Source organism: Xenopus laevis, chromosome 7L (assembly GCF_017654675.1).
Source record: "Xenopus laevis strain J_2021 chromosome 7L, Xenopus_laevis_v10.1, whole genome shotgun sequence".
In the NCBI taxonomy this organism is placed as follows: Eukaryota; Metazoa; Chordata; class Amphibia; order Anura; family Pipidae; genus Xenopus; species Xenopus laevis.
In genome coordinates, this window is record NC_054383.1 from 77,584,303 (window position 1) to 77,608,671 (window position 24,369).

General features: G+C 34.8%; 1 protein-coding gene across 3 annotated transcripts in view; it reads right to left on the minus strand.

Annotated features, from left to right (window-relative positions):
• LOC108696402 (roundabout homolog 3) overlaps positions 1–24,369 on the minus strand; it is a 263,216-nt gene that overhangs the window by 24,692 nt on the left and 214,155 nt on the right. For 2 of the 3 annotated variants that reach the window (XM_041569199.1, XM_018225727.2), the window contains exons 3-12: positions 20,369–20,526; positions 18,658–18,778; positions 18,418–18,556; positions 18,171–18,298; positions 16,756–16,767; positions 13,492–13,616; positions 10,527–10,698; positions 6,942–7,147; positions 1,789–1,870; positions 1,041–1,209 (exon numbers count right to left, since the gene is read on the minus strand). In XM_041569199.1, coding sequence (XP_041425133.1) covers positions 1,041–1,209; positions 1,789–1,870; positions 6,942–7,147; positions 10,527–10,698; positions 13,492–13,616; positions 16,756–16,767; positions 18,171–18,298; positions 18,418–18,556; positions 18,658–18,778; positions 20,369–20,526 — 1,312 coding nt within the window. The remainder of the gene's footprint in view (positions 1–1,040; positions 1,210–1,788; positions 1,871–6,941; positions 7,148–10,526; positions 10,699–13,491; positions 13,617–16,755; positions 16,768–18,170; positions 18,299–18,417; positions 18,557–18,657; positions 18,779–20,368; positions 20,527–24,369) is intronic. The other variant, XM_041569200.1, reaches the window with a different exon arrangement.

Here is a 24,369-nt window from a genome sequence, read left to right on the forward strand (position 1 = left end):
TCAGGGTTTCTGATTTATGATTTGGCTTCCCTTGCCTCAATGTTTGCAAAGAAATTTTCATTGCTTGCTAAACTATTCACCACCTGAGCACTCTATAAATCTCTGAAAAACTCCTAAAGAGAGGGCTTTAGATTGCTTTGTGATATATATATATATATATATATATATATATATATATACTGTATATATATACACCAGCTCCCTAAGAAAATGTGTAAAATGAAGTCAGATTTTTTTTTTTTTTTTTTTTTAAAAAAGGGTAGATTTGAGTGTGTAAAAGAAAAGCATGTAACTGCTTAAAATCAGCATCACCATGTTATAACGCAGTTTATCATTTCCCAAGTGTGCAGTGTCGGTTCAACAATTTTATGACTTATGCTTTGAACTTATTTACACGTGAATGTAAAAAAAAGTCTGCCAACAGGTGTGTTTTGACAGTAACAGGTTAAGTAGCAGATATAACAGGCTAGTAGTGCAAATAGAAACACACCATAAAGCACAAAGGAGGCATATTTGATCTAAATAAAGTTATGGCAAATATTCCCTTCTGCTGCAATGCTTTTTTCTTATGACTATGAAAGTCTTTTCTGCATCAGGAGATGCTATGCACCTAATATATATTCTTATATATGCCTCCAAATGTGCATTATAATTGCTAATGCGTTCTGCCAACATGGCAATTTTTTGTGTCAGAGCTGTCAATTTCCCCTCAGTGATTTATCACTGCAAGAATTCCACTTTAAAGGTGTTCTCCAAATTGGCCTGCTATTTGTGAGGCACGTGAGAAAGACATAATGGAGACTAGCAGCTATCAGTTATCCTGCAGTGGCTATTTCATTTTCTATCATTCAAGACTGATAGCTGCCAGTGTAACAAGGATACCTGAGTTAAAATGTAAGGGTGAAATATACTTGACTGTATTTTTAAATAGAATATGCAGAATGTATTCTAAAGATAATGTGCAGAGCATGCAGGGCTGCCAATATTCTAACTCTAAATACTGAAAGATAACTTATGCAGGAGGAAAGTCAAATAATTACCTGAATGCTTCAATGATATAGGAGTTAACCTGTGTGTTTCCGGCTTGTGGATTGGGTTGCCATGTTAGAGTGACACTGTTTTTGGTGACATCGGTGACAAGGGGTTTGGAAGGAGATCCAGGAACAAGGCTGGGCTCAGAAAGCTGCACGTGTATCGGAGATCCCGTTTCTGAAAACATATAGAAGCATTCATTAATATGAATATACTATTATGTCTGCATTTTGCATTTGTCTAATGGAATGATTAAGAGGTAAATATATTCTTATTTTCTTTATTTTCCTATTTTATCTTAATCTTTTTTACTAGAGCGTTATTGCTATTGATTTGCCTTGCAGGTTCTCACTGACATTTTTTGTCATTCCTTAGCTGTAGATAATCTATTTATAAGAATTCAGAAAGGGGTGTAGCCTAGTGTTCCATACACATGTACAGGTACGGGATCCATTATCTGCAAACCCGTTATCCAGAAAGCTCCAAATTACGGGAAGGCCATCTCCCATAGATTGCATTATTATTATAATTCATATTTCAAAAGATGATTTCTCTTTTCTCTGTAATAATAAAACAGTACCTTGTACATATCTAAACTACAATATATCTAATCCTTATTTTAAACAAAACCAGCCTATTGGGCTATTATCGTTTCAATGTTTTTAAGTAGACTTACGAAAGATCCCTTACCTGGAAAACTACAATACCTGTATTATAATATGCAAAATCTGCCAACATAGCACCAAGATGCCTTACCTTGAACTTCAACAAATCCACTCCATGTAGTCTCTCCAGTTGAACTTGTAGCCACACATGTATATACGCCTGAATCCGTCACCTAATATTTCAACAGATTTAGTATATGCAAATTATTTGAAAATACAGAAAACAAGTAGCAGATAATAACATACTGGCACTTTTGGTTTATCAGCTCCAAAACCGCCCAAAAATATCAGGCTATCATAAAAAAATATACGCTTTACAGCTTAACTTTTTTAATAGTGTTTTATTTAATTTTTTGAAAAAAACTTTTGTTGTTTTATTCTTTTATACTTTTGTATAAGGCCAGTGATTCCCATCAACTATAGGGAGGACTGCTGTTAGGGTCTCTGATCTAACTGTCTTCAGATTGACTGATTTGGATAAGAAAGCTAAGCACAGGGGGAAATAATATTTTTCTCAAGCAGACGTAACACATAAAACTACTGTAACATTATTTTCTCTAGTACAGCAAGTACACATCACCATTTTTATCTTCCTCTGGATTTTGTGACTCATATTTCCAATAAAGAAGGTATAAAATTGGTGCTATGGAATGTTGTTCATGTAAATGAAGCTCACTAGCTTGTATTTGTTATGTAAAATATCTATTGGGAATGCTTGTTGTATAAGTTGGTTATAAAAATAAAGCTTACTTAAACAAAAGATTTTATGTTTTAGCATAAAATACCAGTAAAGTAAGGGGCATACTGCAGTTTACTGAAAAATGATCTGCATATTTATAAGTGTATATGAGCTAACATAATGCTTGCTACAGCTGAAGCATTTCCTATAAAGAGCCACGCTCACTATAAGCACTTGATATGAGTTCAGGCTATTCATAAAATAGCTCAGAAAAAAATCATTCAATGATAGTTGAGATCATAAATTTTTTTACTTTCTTTATTTAAACATAGAAAAAAACACTTAAGTAAGAAAAAGAAGAGTTAACAATGCAGCTCTATGATTGAGTACAGTCATAATAAATCAGTTCTCAAGCTCCATTTTGGTGCCTTAGGCACAGGGTGATTAGTGACTTGACCACAAAGCATCCAGGAAGAGGATGAATCAGTTTTGGTCTTTAAAAAGAATCTCTGCTCCACACCGAGATACTATTGTACATTACAATGAGTCATTGTAAAAAATGCATTGATTTAATATCCAAACTCGTTAAGTCATAAAGTGCTTATTGCATACTTACTGATTAACTATAATTTATTTGTCCATATGAATCGAGCATGAAAAATTCCTACATTAAAAATGCCTCGGCTGCTTGGGTCCATTGCCAGGCTGAATCTAATCTTAGAAGCTACATACAACTGCCTGGTCTGAGTGGGTGCCACATGGTTCTCTACACTCCTTCCCATGAATCATAGCAACCTGATGAGGAATCTTTCCTTAGGGACCATTAACTCATAGTAGTCCTTGAATCCACATGACAACTCTAATTTTTTCTGGGCAAAGAGCCACGGCTGCTATAAAATGATGCTATTAGCTGCACAGGGACACGGGAGTTGCATTAACCTTCTGACTCTTACACAATGAAGGAGCAAAAATAACGTGAAATATTTCACTCCCCGCTGACTTCCTGCATCAATTTTTAAGCAAATATTTAGCATGAACGCCATGTTGTATAAGAAATTTATGAGTAACCTCCACTTTACCTCACAACACCATTCCAAAGCAGTGCAGAGAAGCAAAATCTACATAAGTTTGTGTAAATTAAACAATGCAAGGGCATGCATATAATGTATATATATATTGTTCTTTTTTTTAACTGCAGTGCTATATATTTCTTTTTATATTCTACTGTGCAATTGAAAATGTGGCAAGAAAAAACATACAGAGCTTAATTTTAAAGAATATTCCTCTATATGTCAGAAAGCTGCTAATTGTTATATATTACAGTCCAATGAAGAACTATTTCGATTCATAGTAGGATGGAACCTCATGTCACTATATCATTCTGTGACATGTCCCTGGAGTATCTTTGACATGATTTAGCTTTCATGCGTGACTTGGACCATTATAATGTGGAGGTCAGGGCAACTTTCTCTTCAAACTGCAATCAGAGGTGTAGATATATAAACATAAAATACACCTGTCATTGTGTATACAGTTCCACTGTGTTGCAATCCATCATAAACCACCATAAATGAAGTGTGGCGCCTCCCGGGAACACACTAACTCTTTCCCTTTTGGTATTATCCTTTTTGATGCTTGTAACCCATGTATGTGCTAGACTGCATTTTTAACGGTTTCTAACAGTGTGAAATGTTTCATGGCCTGGTGATGATACACATGTCCACAGATACAAGGAAGTTCATTCATTAAAACCAAAGATGTTTGTTCATGACCTTATGGCTATTATACCATGTGGTGGTTTTTAAAGTAAAGTACAGGTCCAACATAACATATTATTCCAACATATAAAATGTTAGTTTAATGATAGTGATGGAATATGCATGAGGCAAGTGCTCTTTGCAATGTTAGTTTACTTACAATAAGTAGTAAATACTTCAAGTATATTTGCTAATAAAATACTGAACTATGGTTACACAAAGATTCACTCTAGTACGATAGTCAAATTACACTGATACAATTGTCCAGAAAATATGAAGACATGCAATTATACAATAAATATGAAGACATGAAACCCTGCCACATTTAGTCATCCTGGGGCTACATCATTTGTCAATGGAGATCATAATCCAACAAACCCAAGCAGATGAGATCTAAAAAAATGCTCAAGAGAGGCCTCGCATGGATTGATGATCAATGTGTTAAAAAAAAATAAATCACAGAAATAGCTGACTATATTGCATGTTTTAGCATAGCTTATTTTATAGTGACTGTCATTATTTTTGTGCTGTTTTTTCCATTTGCCATGTCAGTAGACAATGTTCATACAGAAGAAATACCCTATCCTAACAGAATTAAGCCTAACATTTTTTGCAATGCATTTTTTTTTTCAAACTGCTTTTACCATGTTATGATGAAAAAAAAGTATATTGACTTGAAAGCTATTGAGTCTCACTGCAAATGGGTTTATCATGGTATATTTCACCTTTAAAATAGGAATAAACAGGCTGAGGTTTTTCTAACTTGTTGTTTCAAGTTATTCAGAATTTCACTGGACCAACATAAATATGTTCTTTGAGGCTCTTGTTTAAACATAGTCTTTGAAGGTTGTGAAAGGTTTGTGATCAGATGAGTCACACATCAAACAATCCTAAAACGTGACAGAACATTTCTAATTCAAGGTCTTTATGGTTCGTGGGAGTTTATACATCTGAAGGCATTTTAGGGGGGTGGAAAATGTATTTACACAGAAATTTTGTGAAAAGGGCCAATATTTACTGAATATTTACATTTAAAAGGTGCTTTCCTTAAAGGGATACTGTCATGGGAAAAAATATCTTTTTTTCAAAATGAATCGGTTAATAGTTCTGCTCCAGCAGAATTTTGCACTGAAATCCATTTCTCAAAAGAGCAAACAGATTTTGTTATATTCAATTTTGAAATCTGACATGGGGCTAGACATATTGTCAATTTCCCAGCTGCCCCAAGTCATGTGACTTATGCTCTGATAAACTTCAATCACTCTTTACTGCTGTACTCCAAGTTGGAGTGATATCACCCCCTCCCTTTTCCCCTCCAGCAGCCAAACAAAAGAACAATGGGAAGGTACCGTAACCAGATAACAGCTCCCTAACACAAGATAACAGCTGCCTGGTAGATCTAAGAACAACACTCAATGGTTAAAATCCATGTCCCACTGAGATACATTCAGTTACATTGAGAAGGAAAAACAGCAGCCTGACAGAAAGCATTTCTCTCCTAAAGTGCAGGCACAAGTCACATGACCAGGGGCAGCTGGGAATTTGACAATATGTCTAGCCCCATGTCAGATTTCAAAATTGAATATAAAAAAAATCTGTTTGCTCTTTTGAGAAATGGATTTCAGCGCAAAATTCTGCTGGAGCAGCACTATTAACCGATTAATTCTGAAAAAAAAACATGTTTTCCGATGACAGGGTCCCTTTAAACTTAAATACCCTAAGATAAACATATGTAAAATAAGTTTTATTTCCCTCATCTTCTCTATCTCCAGCAAATGATGTTTTGATTCGTTTTAAAATTTTTATAAAGTTCCCATCAGATCAAGCACAGCAACACTGAAACCAGTTGCAAGTACAGAATTAAATATGTATGCGAGCAACTGTGATAAAAAAAGACCCTGAAAGTGCACGCAGAGTTCAGACTTCCCCTACTTATGATGAAAAAGTAGGTCCACATGCAAATATATATGTTTGATTTTATTATAGTGTGTTCAAGTGAGTGTTTAAGAATGTTGCAGCCACCTTGGGAATTTTCCAGCTGGAGGCCCCCAGTTTGCTCAAGGGCACCAAGGAATTAATATGGCATAATTTAAGTATAACCTCTCAACACAGTATGACCCTATTGTTTCTCCTATGGGAGGCAGCAGAGCCTGCAAATAAACAGGATTTTCATTTAAAAAAACAGTTGGTGCAATGGGTTCTATTCAGGGATGGTTATTTGGTCCTTGTAATTTACTGGAATTATGTGCAATTATCAGCCCTATGAATTGTCGTGCCACATAGCACTTAGGGTCACTGCATTGGTTGCTGTAATCTTATTCATAGCCAAGCTCTTATCTGCAACACATAAACATGTGCATTATTTTCTGTATCTCACCATGATACTTTTTCATAATTGTATATGGTGATTTGCCTCTTAAATGCATTGTAACCAATTGAAAAACAATTGATTAATATGAAGACTATATGATGCTTTTGATCCTAGAATGGTCTATTTCTTCACTTTACAAATGTCATGACTTGCCTAGTTAATAGCACAATAAAAACAAAATTGCATAGCTGAGTGTCAGCAAAATATATTGGCTAATTACCTGTTAATTATTGGCTGTCTACATCTTTTAAGGTCTGTGAAGTGGACAGACCTGGTGATTATGATAAGATCTTTCTGCATTCCCTTTTCTGCACGTACAAGCTATTGACATTTATTGTAATGGTAGGAAATTGCCTGTATATTGCAAGGTTATACACTGATCATATATCATTTTGAATTAGCAGATAAAGTGCAATCTTCACTTGGTAAGAACATACCTGTAAATGGGTGATCTGTAAATTTCCACTGTCCAACACTCCAATTCGAGGGTCACTTCCCACAATCCTTTGACCATCTTTGAGCCAATGTATACTTGGCACAGGATTACCAGATACCTGGCAATGCATCTGCACTGTAGAGTCAACAGCAAGAGTTTGATTGGCTGGTCCTCTGCGAATTATTGGAGGAATTCGATCTGATGTTGCTAAAGAGAAAGAAAAACAATATTTATATAATTTTTGGTAGAAGATTTCGAAAAATAGACTTTGTCTAATCCTCATACATAACTCAAATATGGCCATGGACAACAACTTACTGATGTCAAAATGTTTAGGGATAGCTACAGTGTGTATGTTTTAAATAGACTTTATCAAAAAGTGTCTGAAGTAATATAGCTTACAAGTAATAATGCACTGGCAAATTGTTGTTTGATAAGTGTTTATTGTAGTATTTATTAAAAAATTTTACAGACTCGAAAAAGCTAATCTAATTCGAATCGAATTAGACTAAATGCCCTTAGGGGCATATTTATCAAGGATCGAATTTCGAAGTAAAAAACTTCGATAGTCAAAGTATTTTTTCCAGCAAAAACGGCCTTATTCGATCAAAGTAAAATCGTACTATTTAATCCTTCGAAACAAACGATTCGAAGGATTAAAAAAAAAAACTTTGACTTCTCAAAACTTGCCCAAAAGCCTCAGGTTCTAGGAGGTCCCCCATAGGCTAAACAGCAATTCGGCAGGTTTAAGGTGGGGAAGTTGAAGTTTTTTAAAGAGACAGTACTTAGATTTTCAGGTTTTTTCCATTCAAATCGAAGTCGAATTTGGCCTATTCGATGGTCAAAGTACCCAAAAATGTCTGGGAAATTCACTTCGACCTTTGACAAATCTGCCCCTTAGGGGCATATTTATCAAAGGTCGAAGTTCGAAGTTAAAAAAACTTTGAATTCAAAAATACCAACCGAATGGTCGATGTAAAGTTTTAAAGAGACAGACCTTGCCTATTTCCCCAGGTCTGACACTGAAGCAGGTATGAGAACAATCCCTTTCCCTTCACCAGAGCAAGAGTTATATCAGGCAAAATCATTAAATGTTATAGTACTCAAAACTGAAAATGCTCTTATTGAATCATTAGTCGTCATTTAAGTCTGCAATGTACAGCTAGAAATCCTTTTTCACTGGGGAAAACCAAAATGTCCAATTCACATAAATATCTAGTTGAATTAAAAACTGTTTCTGTCTACCAAAAATATAAAAAAACACAACATACTAAAGAGAGATGCTGAACTCTAACTCCAACAATTAATTTTTCTGTTATTTTAAACACTTCTGAACAGTGTAGTGCAGTGTAAATTAACATAATGTTAATATTGCTTATAATTTCACGTTAGCTATGTGAAAAGGTGCAACGTTTGATTCTTGCTGCCCAGTAAATGCAGCTTGCTGATTGGATGCCATGGGTTACTAGACCTGCAGCAAACTTCTATTACCTGCCTCCTTAGTTTAATATAAAAAGAACAATAACATAATTAAAATAGGGTTTAAGTAAAGGGTAAAGTGTCAATTTGTTGTTGAAAAAATGTGATTACAACTACGGTTTCCTTTTATTGTAGAGACTAATATTTACTTCTATTCAATGTCTGGCTTGCAGCTACAATTGTATTTAAAATCACCCTGTTTCATACAGTGAGCCTGTTGGCAGTGGCTGGTTTTATTGCAGATCAATACATTTGACTTTGCCTGTTGCTGGAAGGTTTGTTCTGACACTAAAAGATGATTCAGAATAATAGCCTTATTGAGCGAACAGAAAACAAAGATAAGAGACTTTGTGGCGTTGACAGAATAAAAGGACATCTTTTTGCTGGACCTATTTTTTAAATTAGGCATGCAATGTCAGGCTGAAAACAACCAGGCATCATATAACTGGAGAAGCACCTAGGAGCATTATATTTTAGAGAATACAAAATACAATTTTATCAGCACTCACAGGATGTCAGATTAAAAAAGATCCAATTTTACTGTATAAATTATGCATTTTAGTTCTAATGTTTATCCTGTGAGAACCATTATTTGTACACATTATTTGCTTTTTATCTTGAGGCGCCTATGATATTTTGCACCTTATGAATATATGATTTTAATTGAATTAAAAATAGAATTTAAAAAAATAATAGCAGTTATGACTCAGCCAACCCACCATCCTCATATCTTGCTAACAAAGGATCAGAGCTCACCAAACCTTGGGTGAATGTCATGTCAGAGATAACCTTGTGCCTTTCCCAGACATTCCTGGATTCCAGTGCTCTAATAGCACATAGCGCTTCTGAAAAGAATTACCACCCATTCTGTAAACAATGAGTATTTTCTAATGCTACTCATAAAATGTTCATCCAGTAATAGCCTGAGCTCTTCACTGAACCCTATATACACTTTACTTAAATAGTTGTAAAAGTTTCGATCATATTTCAATTATCAAGACATAACTTAAAAGCAAGAAAACTCAACTCACGTTAGTTATTTTTGTGTGCTTAAAATATAACTTTGTTCTATTTCTAATATATATATTAAGTCCTGAAATTTACTATTTTACAAAGCTACTGTACATTATAGCGAAGACTGCTTAAGCTTACAGTAAAATAGTTTTTATTTCTACATTTCAGTTCAACATGCAGAACTCTGAAGAATTCACAGCTGTTATTTTGTTTTGAGCAAATATTTAATTTTTTTTGATCATAGGAAAATGTTAGTCTCAGTAGAATACATTTTTTTGTAAATGCTGTTTGCAAAGTTCTTTCAGTTTAATTTCTAATGTTTGATGTGGTGCCGTTGGGACCAAATCGAAATATTATAAAACAAAATGCAAGCATCAAACAACATTTTAAAGATGCTGACTGCATGTTGTCATGTTTTCTCACCATTCAAAGTCTCAAAGAATGCTCCAGACATTTACTCTAATTTCTCCTAATAAAAATATCTTGTGGTTTCAGTATCTGGTGTTTGGATCTGTCATTATAGGACCAAACACTGACACATTGGTATAAGTGTCATAGACACTATAATCTTAAAGGGGAGCCAACCACATATGACAAAAAGCAAGATGTATTTGCAAATCTATTTTAAGAAAAACAACACAATGATCATCTGTTTGACTTTAACAAACAACAACACACATTCTGTTAAGTGTTAGAATAAATATATTTTTAGCAATTTATGTGGGTTGTGGTAAAAATGCCTGACTAGATGTCCTTGTTTAAATGCATGGTTGTCATGACAATAAGTGAGATGTGGATGTTCCTATATTTCTATATTTAACATGTGATTATTTTAACACTACTGCAAACCTGAAACTGTTTTTACCCGATGAGCAATACTAAACTGAACTAAATAAAGGAAATTGTTAATTATCTCAAAAGATTTCAATTCATAAAAATAAAGGTTCACAGAGCTATTGTCAATAAAACTTTTTTCCAATTAAAATTCTGAAAATATTATACACAGTATCACAGGCTGCTTTCATACATTTCTGTGATGTTGTCAAGACGCATATATTGTAATAAAATAACAATGTGCCTTATTGTGTCTTACCGTCTTCCACTTCCAGTAGAGCCTTGGCTAAGATACTTCCAGCCACACTTATGGCTTGACACATGTAGTACCCCGAATCTCCTGTCTGAACATCGATAATGGTCAGTTCTCCACTTGGAGAGACAGAAAAACGTCCCACTGTTTGGGGGGGCTGGCTTGGGAAAAGGAGAATCTGTTGGGATAAATGATGACATATACATTTAATTACACATTTTCAATTAAAATATAAAAAAACAGATTTGGTCTGTACAACAAATAATATATAAGTGGCCATATTATCAACTAATAAAAAGATATCTGCGTTTCGGGATGTAACCCTGCAAGTGTGTGCAGTAAGCACAATTCCTCTTGATATAAAAGGGAACCATTTCACAGTAAATCATGGTGTTATACTGCCTGCATTGTTCCCAAAAAGAATGGAAAGATAAAAGCTCTAAATTCAGTGTAAGATAGCAGACAATAGCATTCATAACACAGCTATTTACAATCCACAGTCTGTTATCACTTCTGAATGTTTTCACTATTGAACCTTTAGCTAAATATAATACATATCCAATAATCATTATTATTTGAAATGCTTTATAATTCCATACTTTTGTTTGGCATTATGTTTACAAACACTGAGCTGGGCTTGCACCTTTATAAATGCACACACACCCCCACAAAAAGGCTGAGGTTGCTTATCAGACAGAAAATACTCCCTACAAACATCAAGTTTAAAAAAAAAAAAAGTGTGCCGTTCAAATGGGATTCATTAAGCGAGCAGACCCAACACTAATTTATAAATTCATCAGGTCACACAACTATTTGTACTTTATTGTTGGATACACAAGGATTGGTTTACTTAAGAGTGCTAGAGTTAGGCTGGCTGTTTACTTAAGTGTATCTCATTGTAAAAGGTGCATACCAGACTTGATTAAAAGCGCATGCTGAGCATGGTTCTTTACCCATGGCTTTTAGGTTATTTTTTATGTAGACTTACTTAATGATAAGGTAAATAATCAGGATTCAAGCCAGGGCTTCACGAAATAAACTTTTCATCTTCATAAAACGAAATCTAAGGCATCACTTAGGTTAATTGGTAAAATAGTGCATGTACAAGAAAATTATATGAGTTGTTTGAAGCTGAAGCTGTGTATATGACCTTTATTAAATAAAAGGAACACCTAAGGTCACAACCCTTCTATAAACATAGGCCCAAGAATCATAGCTTCTTCTTGGGTGGTTAATCTCTGATGTGACCTAGGAACAACCTCTAGCTTATTGGTCACTAAGCTAAGCACGGATAGCGCTTCAATTGGGAGTATTTTTCTTAGAAAATGAATGCATAAACATTCTTTTCTAATGCTAAGAGAGTTAAATGTGTGACCTTCAACTGATATAATACAGGCATTCCCCATCTGCTGAGTGTGCTTGCCTCCGATGAGCCCACCTTCTTATTACTTCCACACAATAAAACAGTGAGAATTCAAGCACAATAATTCCATATATGACAAAAAAAAAGGTTTTCTGGGTTAGATTTCATTATAAACATGTTTTTGCACACTCCTCATGCAATCCCTGAATGCAGAAATGTTCAAAATGTATATTTATTTTGCAAAACTTGGTCAAAATTAAAAAAAATTAAAAATTTAAAATAAATATATATATATAGTGAGCTTACCAAAAAGAACCACACTCTCAGGACTTTTTAGTGCCAAACAAACAAATATATTATTTCAACACTACGGCTAACAGCTTAAGCCGTTATCACTTCCTGGTGACGGCTTAAATTGTTAGCCGAAACGTTGAAACCTATTCATTTAACCAGCACCCAGGCATTGCATTTTGGATTTTTGTGAGCACCAGCTTTTGGTTGGACTAAATATATACATATATACAGTATATATATCTCATTTACATTAAAAGTCGGTCCATTCATAGAACCCTTAGAATAGGGATACCAAAGGCAGCTACATATAAGTTTACATTGCTTTGGAATTCCATTTAATGTAAGAAGGCTGTTCAGTAATCAGCTAGGGGACACAGAAGTGGGGCACAGATTCTGCTACAAAGCCAACACACAATACAACACAATGTTTCTAATATTGAAGCAATGGCTCATGTAGGTTCTTTAAGTTGCCCCCATTAGCATTTTTACTGGTCTCTTTTATTAATCTCTCTCTCTTTTCATACATAAATGTATCATTGCAACATAAATAAAGGATAATGATATTTCTGATGTATGCTGGAGCTTGACAACTTTCAGAACACTAAATACTTCTGGATTAAAACTCCCAGCAACCCACAACATGTCATCAGGGGGAGACAGAAGATGTAGTTAATAAACAATGAATGTGATGCATCCTGCTCCTGATATGCGACACCTTTACAGTTACTGATCTTCTAGGGAGTTAAAGTGGTAAATCAATGGGGCATTATAAAGAACAAAGACAAAATTGAATCATTTTGCATAATAAATCAAACGATTCTTGTTTTCAAAGAAAACGTGGATGTCAGGGTAAAGGTTTCCTCAGGTGCTCTGACCTGCCATTTTAATCAGCTAACCTGTACTCCCCCAGTGCTCATTAATCAAATTGCCAGAAAAGCTATTTACTGAAGCTGTTTATTGATCGTCACCTCCTACATACAGATGGCACTAAGTGGACAGCCTGATATGGTTAAGAAAGTCAAATTTTTATTTTACTGATTCAGATCTCAATAAAACCCTTGTTACCTGTATAGTTTTAAAAGGTTTCATTTTAATATACACTGGCATTCATTAATGCATTGGAACTGCCTCTAATTTCCTGCACCGGAGCACTTGTTGTATTATAAATCATGGAAGATTTTCTAATTTAGACACATTATTTTTTACAATGCCAACATTTTTATAAATAGGGCATTTTCTTTTTATCACAAAGCAAACTTTTCACCAATTAATGCAATTATGTTTGTTTTTATTTTCAAAATCATCAACAATTACCTGACTTCCTTCTTTTTGCCAAAACACAGCTGGTGGTGGATTCCCCTTGGTTTCACACTGGAACGTCACAGTACGTCCTTGAACTACTATTTGGTCTCGTGGTCGGGTGACCAGTTGTGGAGGCACTGGAAATTATTGATCATAGAAAACAAACATTAGGCAAAATGCATAAAGAAAGTAGTATTTGCAGATGATTATGCTATCTGTTTTTATCAACTTAGCATCAGCTAAGGCAAATAATGACATAGTACCCACACACACAACACACCATATATATATATATATATATATATATATATATATATATATATATATATATATATATATATATATATATATATATATATATATATATATATATAAAAGAATTATGCAAGTATATTATGCGTGAAGAGAGAGATCTGCATGGGGGTAAGAAAGGGAAGAGCTATAAAAACACTGCATTATGAGGACTATTAAAGCAGCAGAATTGCTTATCATACTGCACATACTCCCTCTCTCTTTGAGTTATCCAGATACTAACAATAAGATTTTTTTAATAAGGCCTTTAAAGTATTTTTGTGAAGGGATATACTAATTGAGTGATTCAGATCTGCTATTTCCAATGCTGATGATAGCAGATTCCTCTTTAATGAACATATGGATTAATCCATACATGAATTGATGAATGCTCAGTGAGCCAACTGGAAACCAGAGTGGAAAGGATGGACCGATGTTTAATTGTTATTGAATTCCATAGTGTACTGCAGCAAGTCGTTAGCTTTTACTAGAATTGCTTTTTTAAGATAACAGAAGATTAGCCTTAAAATTATGTGCAGCTTTATTTGAAGGGTTTTATTAAGACTGCAAAAACCATCAGACATGTTACAAAGGTGCCCATGCATTTACAGTCTGACAATATTTCAGTGTACATTACAGTGTACGGTATATGTATTTAATACAAACAGAGAAGACTTTTTTTAAATTATGAGATGTTTTTGACTGAATATGAATTCTACATGTGAGTTGGATAAATTGATGATTTTATTTTACATGGTTATGAAAAGTAATAAAATAAATAAGTGGCACCACAATATTCTCTTCACTTGGAAAACAGAAATTATGAACTGACAGTCTACACCGTGGGCAGTCCTAAATATATATATATATATATGTGTGTGTGTACCTTGTCACTTGTACACAAACACTCAAACAGATGGAAGGTTCTGTGCAGCTAGTATGCTGTTCCTTCATGATTTATGGTCAATTTAAGGCAAAAACAACAGAAGAAATTAACTACTTTGAATCCCTGTTCCTATCTCTTACAACTGGAATATTTGCCTCATAAATATAGGTTTAAGGTTGTATTTTTAACTGTATCCTTATACTACACTGATTGATATAAAGCCTGCTCTTTGTAGCCCACATGCACCTTGCTTGTTGCTTCAAAGAGCATTAAAAAGCCATAATGTATAAGTATGACAAGTCAGATAGCCAGATTAAGGATACTCAGGTATCAGGAAACTTGCTTGAGGGTATAAACCTTTCAGGCTTCCACCACTTCAAACAAAACAGCTGAGAAGATGTGAATGTGACCCAAGACATAAGATCAGGCCAGTTTTTATTATTGAACAGAAGCAGCTGATAAGAAATGCTGGTTGCACAGAGGCAGGAAATTGACTTGTATTAGCCGTCTGGTTAAAGTATGACAAAATAGACAGTGGGGGAATATGATCTTACTACAGATGCAGAGCTGTTAGAATTTCCCACTGAGATAAAAGTATTACTGTTTAACCCTTTCATTCCTTTTACCTTTTTCTCTATTTATCACTAATTGCTACATAACATCACAGAGCTGCAGCAAACAGATCGGTGCAAATATCTGCAATACTACAACTGCTAAAATAATAACTGCTTACATAAAACATTTTAATGTAAGCCTGAATTAACAGGCTGGAACTATTTTTGAATAAATTGACAGCAGATAAGAAAAAGTACAAGAAAGTTAAATCTACTGTAGGAGACAATTCTTTGATACACTTTTAGACATGTATGTCCCTGAAACCGATGCTTCTGGTCTGTATATTGTTAGCGCGAGATGTGCCTCTGGGTTCTAGATTTAAGACTTTTCTAAGAATTTTGGTGGTAACATTCAGGAACAGCTATAGATCACATAATCCATTATTAATTAGATTCAGATTTTATTTAGCACCCAGCTGAGCATGGGTGTTCCAGTCTTAGAAAAAAGGTGAAATGTATAAGTATTGTCTCCCACCTTAGAATTAAAGCTTTAGAAGGAACTAAACAACATTGGTGCAATTCCCACTGAAATTGTAATACATTATATTGTTAAACTGGAAATAAACAATAAAACACAATTTTAGGATGTGCTGCATTATTTACATATGTACAGGCACTATATAGTAGTGATAGCACATACATAAGCAAGAATTATTAATGCATCTTTGAAAATTTATTAAGCTTCATAATGCTATATTAATTTTTCATGAAGCTCAAACAGGCTGCATTACTCAGAATTTGTCCACATGATATGAACAATTGGTATATAAATAAACCTCTTAATTTGGTCAAAAGTATGCCCCACTTCAACAAATAACCAAAAATAAAGTCATTGAATATCCCTGCCTTGGCCTAGCACTTGAGTGATGTTCTTGCTTAGAAAATCCAAGAAAGCAGACTATTACTAGCTCTGGATAACTTTACCGTAATCTATAATCTCTGGGGGTACTTCTTACAGTTAGAAAGCAAGCTGAACACAGCACAACTTCATGCTTCAAGCCGACAAATAGGCTCTACCCATATCTCACCAGGGCAGGTAGGAGGGAGCTTGCACAGAGCCTGGGGGGACTTGATGACTCTCAATGAACCACAGAGTTCAGTAAAATTATTATAAAGAGGAATCAGAGAATCCTGCCTGAGTTTAAGTGCCAGTATCTCTGACAGCCTAGTATTATCATTATTATTTATTTAGATATAACCTTTAATTTTACTTTATAGTCACATGTACAGAGAATTTTAAATGATAGTACCATAATTTTTATTAAACATAATTGTTCTTGAAAGTAAATATATCTTGTTTTATTAAATGTAAATCAATAAAATGTAAAGAAAACGTCTTTTAAGGCCAGCTGACTTGGGATCCTGCCTCATATACACATTTTCAGGGGAATGGCACCATCAAAAGAACATGCACCAGACAATGCTTCCTGAAGCCTGCATCCCTAGCAGCCAACATGCATGTAATGAGATGAAATGGATACTTACAAAATGGGCCAACTGGAACAACGAGAAAAATAAATATAAAAAAAGAATAAGCATGAAATGAATCTGACTGAATGAAAATTTGCTGTTAATGCATTCAATGACAATATGACAACAAACACTAAACAATTAAGTGAATATTGGTTTGTGGTTCAAGTTACATCTGCTTAAACGCTATGACAACAATGAGGATGCCAGTTAGATGAGAAATGAATGAATGACTCCTTCTGTGGTATCTATTACATTCATTTTTCTTTAAAACAAATCTTGCCTTGTAAGATACAACGCTAAAAATCCTGCATGAATATAACTGTAGCAGCACTTAGTATGACCACTAGGGGTGCTGTACAACTGTAAAGCTTTCCACAGCAGACACAAGTAATTTATCAACCTCCAAGCATACAGTATATATGTTTATATATGAAAACTGTAGATATGGAAAGGCATGTCCTCTGAATTGCTCTGCCCTCACACTTAACTGTCAATTTAAAGGAAAATAAATGGAGCACTTCCAACCATATCTTTCACGATAATAGGACACCTTTGCAAACGGAACTAACACAGTCTGAATCATAGCAGTTCTTATAATGCATTCAATAAAATATTTATGTAAAACTATCATTATTCAAGGCAAAGTGCATATAAATGAGTCAAATGTAGTTACAATCACTCAAAGATCTGTATCGTAAAAAAAAATCACAAATAAAAAAGCGAGTTCTTAAAAGAAAAGAGGCTGAAAATGAACAATTTCAAGATGGTGCACCCCACTACAAATCTTTATATGACATAAGTAGTGCAATGCATAGTCAACCCTTACTTCTGCATTGCTGGTTAGGAAACCAGGCTCTACAAATAAACATGTCAATCAAAAATCACAGAGATGCTTAGAAATAATGACTTGCAATGTTTAGTAAGCAGACCCCTTTAGGCACCTGTGCCCTCTACATAGCTCTGTCATAGACTGTTGTACTATAAGATCCCCCTTAACTCCAATAGTACATTAGAATGACATAAATGATCTCTTCATTTATACTGGAAAGGAGTGACTCATTGGTAAAGCTTTTAAGTACTGCTTCCTCTGTGACTTAATCTTTCTAATGCTCCAGGCATAAAACTTATATTTAAAGCTCTACGGGAAAGGGATTTAGCAAGCCAGAAAAAATCCCTGCATATAATTAGTAGACCTGTGTGCAGTATAAGAAAACTGATAATACAGTATAGTTATGGCGAAACACTTTACCACCTTACCATCACCCCCCCCCCACCCTGAAAAATAGATATAAAATATACACAATGTTGATTTTGCAAGGGTGTTATATTTAGTAGGAAATATATCCTTATTGATAAATGGCAACATTTTTATTCTTCAAATCAATAAGGAATAAATGCAAGCTACACTAAGGAAAGTAAAATCTTACCATGAACTCCAAGGGATCCTGAAGCCTCTGATTTGCCAACACTATTTTCAGTGATACAAGTGTATGTTCCTTCATCCTCAGCATTCACCCGGGAGATCCGCAATGTATTGTCATTAAGGATTTCATACCTTATGATACAGAATTTAGGTTAGTTGTTACTGCACCCCAAGCTTGTTGCATAGTGCTGATATTGGATAGAACTGACTACATGTGAAAGATGTGTGTCTGCTACACACTGGTGCCTTACCTTCCCCGTGGTAGTTCTCCTTCTTCCTTACGCCAGCGAGCAGTAGGTACGGGATCACCCTGAACTTCACAGTTAAAATCCACCATATCATCTGCTAGAACTACTTGGTTTATGGGCCTTCTAATAAACGTGGGGCGTTCTGTCAATGGGTATCAAAGGAAATGATAGCAATTTATAAAAGCTACTACTAGAGATAGTAGATATAATTATTTTGCCAGAGAGGTTTTCACTTAAACATACCAAAGACCACAAGCTGAGCAGGTTCGCTATCTCGTTCTCCCACCATGTTTGTAGCCACACAGATATACATGCCTGCATCGCTTTTTCTCGTATTGGAAATCATTAGTTTCCCACCTCGAATCTAACAGATGGTACAAGAAATAAGTTGAGAAAAATTTCTCAAACACATTTAGAAAGATTTCAATAACATAGTAGCACATAACAAGCTGCAAATTCACTTGCCATTACAAATATGGTAGTGTCAAAAACAAAATAAGGTAAAGTGGCAAATGGTTTATTAAATATGGTTATTCCATATATTTAGGACATCTGTTCAGGTTTGCATCTGTAATTGTTTTTATGCCACTTTCTTATGCACAAGACTAAAGATCAATATATATCTTCCTCTCATTTTTTTCACAAGTGACTCTCAGACAAATGTAGTAAATGAGGTGAAACTTAGGAACTGGAAATGTACAGGACCAGCTTTCTTGTTTTTTCAGTGTCTCATCCAGGGAAAATTCTCAAGCAAATCAACAGGATTTCTTTGATAAACATCTTTAAGAATCTCCGTGGTTGTGGTACATTCAGTGATTATGCAGGCATCCTTATTTAAATTAATAACTTCCTGTGTTTACCATAATCACAGTAATTGTCCTTATTTTGCTCAGAGGCGAACAATGGACAGTGTTTCCTAGCTAGACTGATCCTGTGAAATCATGCTCTAATTGCAGAAAAGCGAATATTTTAGAGTGGGCCCCACCTTCATCAAGCAAATATTTTAAACATAAATAATACTTGAGTATCTAGTTCACAATTATTGGTGAAGAAAAGCTCAGCATAATATGAGGACACTTGAAGGGGTGAGTGCTACTTTAGCACATATAAAGTATATACAGGTAGGGGACTTGTTATCCAGAATGCTTGGGACCTAGGGTTTTCCGGAGTTTTCCGGAGAATAGATCTTTTTGTAATTTGGATCTGTAATTTGGAAACTGGATATTGTAAGTCTAATAGAAAATCATATAAACATTAAATAAACCAAATAGGATTGTTTTGCCTCCAATAAGGATTAATTCTATTTTAGCTTGGATTAAGTACAATGTACTGTTTTATTATTACAGGAAAAAGGAAATCATTTGGATTATTTGAATAAAATGGAGTCCATGGGAGATGGGAGATGGCCTTTCCGTAGTTCAGAACTATATGGATAACAGGCTTCCGGATAACTGATCCCATACCTCTGAAAAACAGTACATCTATCCATATCTATGTGATTCTGATATAGGGATGCACCTAATCCAGGATTCGATTCGGTATTCAGTCAGGATTCTGCCCTTTTCAGCAGGATTCATACTTCCTGCTTCTCAGCTCTATAACTCTGAGTTAGTCAGCCACATGGGACATATCTGTTTAGTGAGTTTGCAATCGATCCTCAGCATTCAGCTCAGATTTAAAAGCAACAGATAACACCCATGTGGCCCACCCTCAAGTCTCTGATTGGTAACCAGTCAGTGTAAACCAAGAGAGCTGAAAAGCAGGAAGTAGTGTTCTGGATATTATGTGAGAAATCCAGTCAGTCCAGCCTTTATACATTACATTTTTGGCTAACTAACTATATTAGAAACATTTTTTATTTTGCACCGGCTATCTATTTAGCCAGTTTTTGTTTTTACACTGAACAATTCCTTTAAGAATAATTAGGCTGTGACATTAATTCTTATTCACTTACCGTGATACGTTCATCTTTGTCACTTATGCGCGTATTATCCTTTTTCCAGGAAATAGTGGGTTCAGGATGACCTCTGGGTGGAATGCATTCCATAACTGCTGGTTCTCCCGCTGCTACTACCACATCATTGGGCGCCTGACGAAAATCATCTCTTAATACTGAAAGAGACAGCAAGTTCAATAAATTATTATGGAGTTATCATTTACTGCTTTGCTTACAGGTCACCTTCATACTTTAATACATTCGATGTGTCAACTAACTATGAAGCCTGGGCTCATTTCATCAGCAGCTCATTTCTATTTTAGATAAGATTATTCTAGACAGATTATTTTAATTTAAGCGTTTGACAGCTTTGGAAAACAGAAACTCTGAAGGCAGCAAGGAACCATCAAATATAGCTATTCTCATGTCTGCTGAACATTCAATCATCAGCCTAGTTTTACAGCCAAGATAGCTTTGTGTTGCTAATGGCCATTGTTGGAGTCACATGGTAGCAGAGACTTTTTAAGGAAGAGACAATCCCTGAAACATTTTGTAACCTTGAACAATGGTGGAAGCTTTATCTGTTAATAACAGGCCCCAGTTGAAAGGGGAGACCTCAAAAATGGTTTTGAAAGTTGTTGGAATAGTTCTTAATGGAGATAAAGGGAAATAATTTGTAATAACAGTAAAAGTAATGCCCTGCACTAGTAAAACTGATGTTTGCTTCAGAAACACTACTATAGTTCATATAAACAAGCTGCTGTGTAGCAATGGCGGTAATTGAAAAACAGCTATATGGCACAGGATAAATAATGGATAACAGATAGCATTATGTTCTACAGAGCTTATTTGCTATCTGCTGTGTAACTTGAGCCTTTTCTCCTTTGAATAGCTGTCCCCATGGCTACACAGCAGCTTATTTATATAAACAATAGTAGTGTTTCTGAAGCAAACACATCAGTTTTACTAGTGCAGGGCAACACTGCATTATATTTTTATTACTTTAAAACAATTTAATTTTTTGATGTTACTGGTCCTTTAACGAATTTAGGCTTAAGGATATTCCCCTGGTAAGTAGGAGTTAAATGTACCCTACTTTGGCATGTGCGATTAAGAAGAAACAGTTGAACAGTTAAGTCAATAAAAAAGAGAATATTAAATTGTGACATGTTGTTTGTTTTATAAAGGAGTATAATAATGTAACTACTGCTCTGAGAGCAATTATGCCATTTTACTAAACTAGAGTTCAAACTCCTGGATCACTGTCAGGTAGTAATCTGAGCCACATGGTCTGACAGGCTTTTACACAATAATCTTTAAGTACATAACTTGTGAGATTCTATTCCAGTAGATCATTCATCAAAAACATTGGATGAAATAAAGATAAGTCACAGTAATATCTAAAGCCATAAAGATGATAAATGATCTGTATTAGCCTGAAGTGTAAAAAGTCAGAGGCAAGAACAGTTTAATTATAGATACATTTCTGTCAGTTAAAATAAATTAAATACTACATTTACAAAAACAATCATATATATGTATACACTCAATCTTGCTTTTTTATTTTGAATAAATAGGGCTTATATATAGATAGGGAACAAGGTTTAAAGAGTAAATAATTGGCGCAAATTGCCATATTTTTGGCCACCTTGCTTCATACCACCTATCAATTCAATAAGTTAGGTAGCAAACTGTGCATGGCAGGCTCAACTGGCACCTGCCATTTGGGGCCAAGCACGTGGTTGCAAGGGACTATAGCTTCATGCTATAAGAAGGCACAATTAGTTAGATTATGGACTAAAGTTGCATCTGCCAGGCCAAAACCCGGGGGACCCATGGGTCAGACAGGTTTGGGCCAGCACAGCTCTTTTCATAGTGGGTCGTGGGCAGGTGTGAGCCAAACTTTGTCCTTGGTGTCACTCCACCCACAACAGCAACCTTCGCCGATTCCTCTAATACTGTTTTTTGTAAAAGAAAAATGATTGTTTTTTACTGAAATAATAAATAGGGTGAAGGAGCACAACCCTTTTTTTTTACAATCAGATCCAAAAATACTATTGCTTTTATATGTATTATATGTGAAATCTTCCTTTGGATTTGATCATTTGGCTGCTAAAAACATCTTTCAAAAATATCTGAATTATATCACAACAGTTAAAACTAGTTTTCTTTTAAAAATATCGGTATTTTTCTGAAACAATACAATCATTGTCATTAGTTAAGATGTTATAGTGTTTTACAACAGCATATGTGAAGTAGTCATTATGCATGTCCACTGGCCAAGGGACATCTGGCACGCTGCAGGTCAATCCTATTCTGAGTCAGATACAAAGCACACCAACGCAGCCTCAAGATAATGGTGGACATTGCACATCTGTCCAGCTAAAGTATTATGACCCTTTCGGCTAATGAAGACAGCCAATTTATGAAATTGCCTAATTGAAATTACATGGAAAAAAGGAATGATAACTCAAAGTCTGTCATAGGCCTGATGTTATAATTGCCATTGTGCCATTGATGATGCTACAGGCAGAGCAAAACAGACTGGATTACATCTATCTGTGCTTTTTAGCTGGCTGGCTCATAGGCATATTTTAGCTTAGCTTAAATACATTTCCGCTACAAAAGAACATTTTTATCCGTATCTTGAGCTCAGGTTTACAGTAAATAGTTCATCTTTAATCCTTGTGGAGTTGTTTTAGAAATATGACACACATAAAGAGTTTTATTTTTTTATTCATTGATTGACTGCAGTCTCCCAATGTGGTCTATAAGACAAGGCAGGATTTATGGTTTTACTTGTATAACCTATTTAGAGTATTCCATGAAAATGTTCATTTTACTTTTAGAAGACTATGGGGCAGATTTATCAAAGTGTGAAATTAGAGCTTACCATGGAAAAATGCACTCACTCTCTATTTATTCCTATGAGATCTTAAAAGCATCTTTATAAATGAGAGAAAGTTAGAGTTCACATTTGATAAATACCCTGCTAAAAATCCCATAGGAATAAATAGATAGCGAGTGAATTTTACTGCGGTGAGTTTAATTTCACACAGCTATTTATCACAGTTTCTAGGAGCTGAAATTAAGGCAACAGGATAACCTGTTTTAACCAAAAACAAAAATAAAGAAACTGCCGCTTACTGTTGCCTCTATACTCCTGGGCCTTAGGCCTTTTGCTGAATTGATTCTTCCCAGCTTGTGTTTTCATTTACTATATGCTGATATACAGTATGTATGTGTCCACTAAAGGACCTACAGATTTCTTCAGTGCACATGGATATAACAACATAATAACAACAGCTAAAGCACCCTAGCTAATAAATACCCAGCTGAAGCCAAGGGCATCAATAGATCAACTAAGAATTTTGAAAAGTTTGTTATAAATATCATGAATTATTTATAACCTGCAAATAAAATAAATAGAAGCTAAAAGAGGACATTCATTGTTTCGTATAAATAATAAATACATTACCACAGTATTCATACGGTAGTGGGAATAGCTAAATTATCTATAGTAACATATTATACTTTCATAATATTTGTCCATAGCTGTAGCTCAAGCATACAATAGCATATATGGTAAACAGTTATAGTTCAAAGGAACAGCTTGTCTAGGGTACAGCAATGAGTTTTAACAAACACTCAATGTCATAATTATGCATTACAAAAATACAGAAACAATGTGCTAACAGATTATAATTTGTTCTGCTCTCATTGCCATGCATTATGGGCATCTCTCATTCAGGAACTATTGATTTTGAACAGTCAATAGTTGCAATAGTTTCAGCATAAAGTGAGACAAATACATTTTCCTACATTTCAATATAATCAGCACTCAGCAGAGGTAGAAATGTAATTACACTTTCAATCCTAACTCTGTAAAGTATCCATAATAATTATGAGTTCTAATTTTTCTGTGCCAAGATGCATTCTGTTAAATTTAGTACAGATGGTACCTTAATAGCAAGTGGGTTATCGGTCCCTAATGAGCATTAAGGAGAGTTTCATAAAGT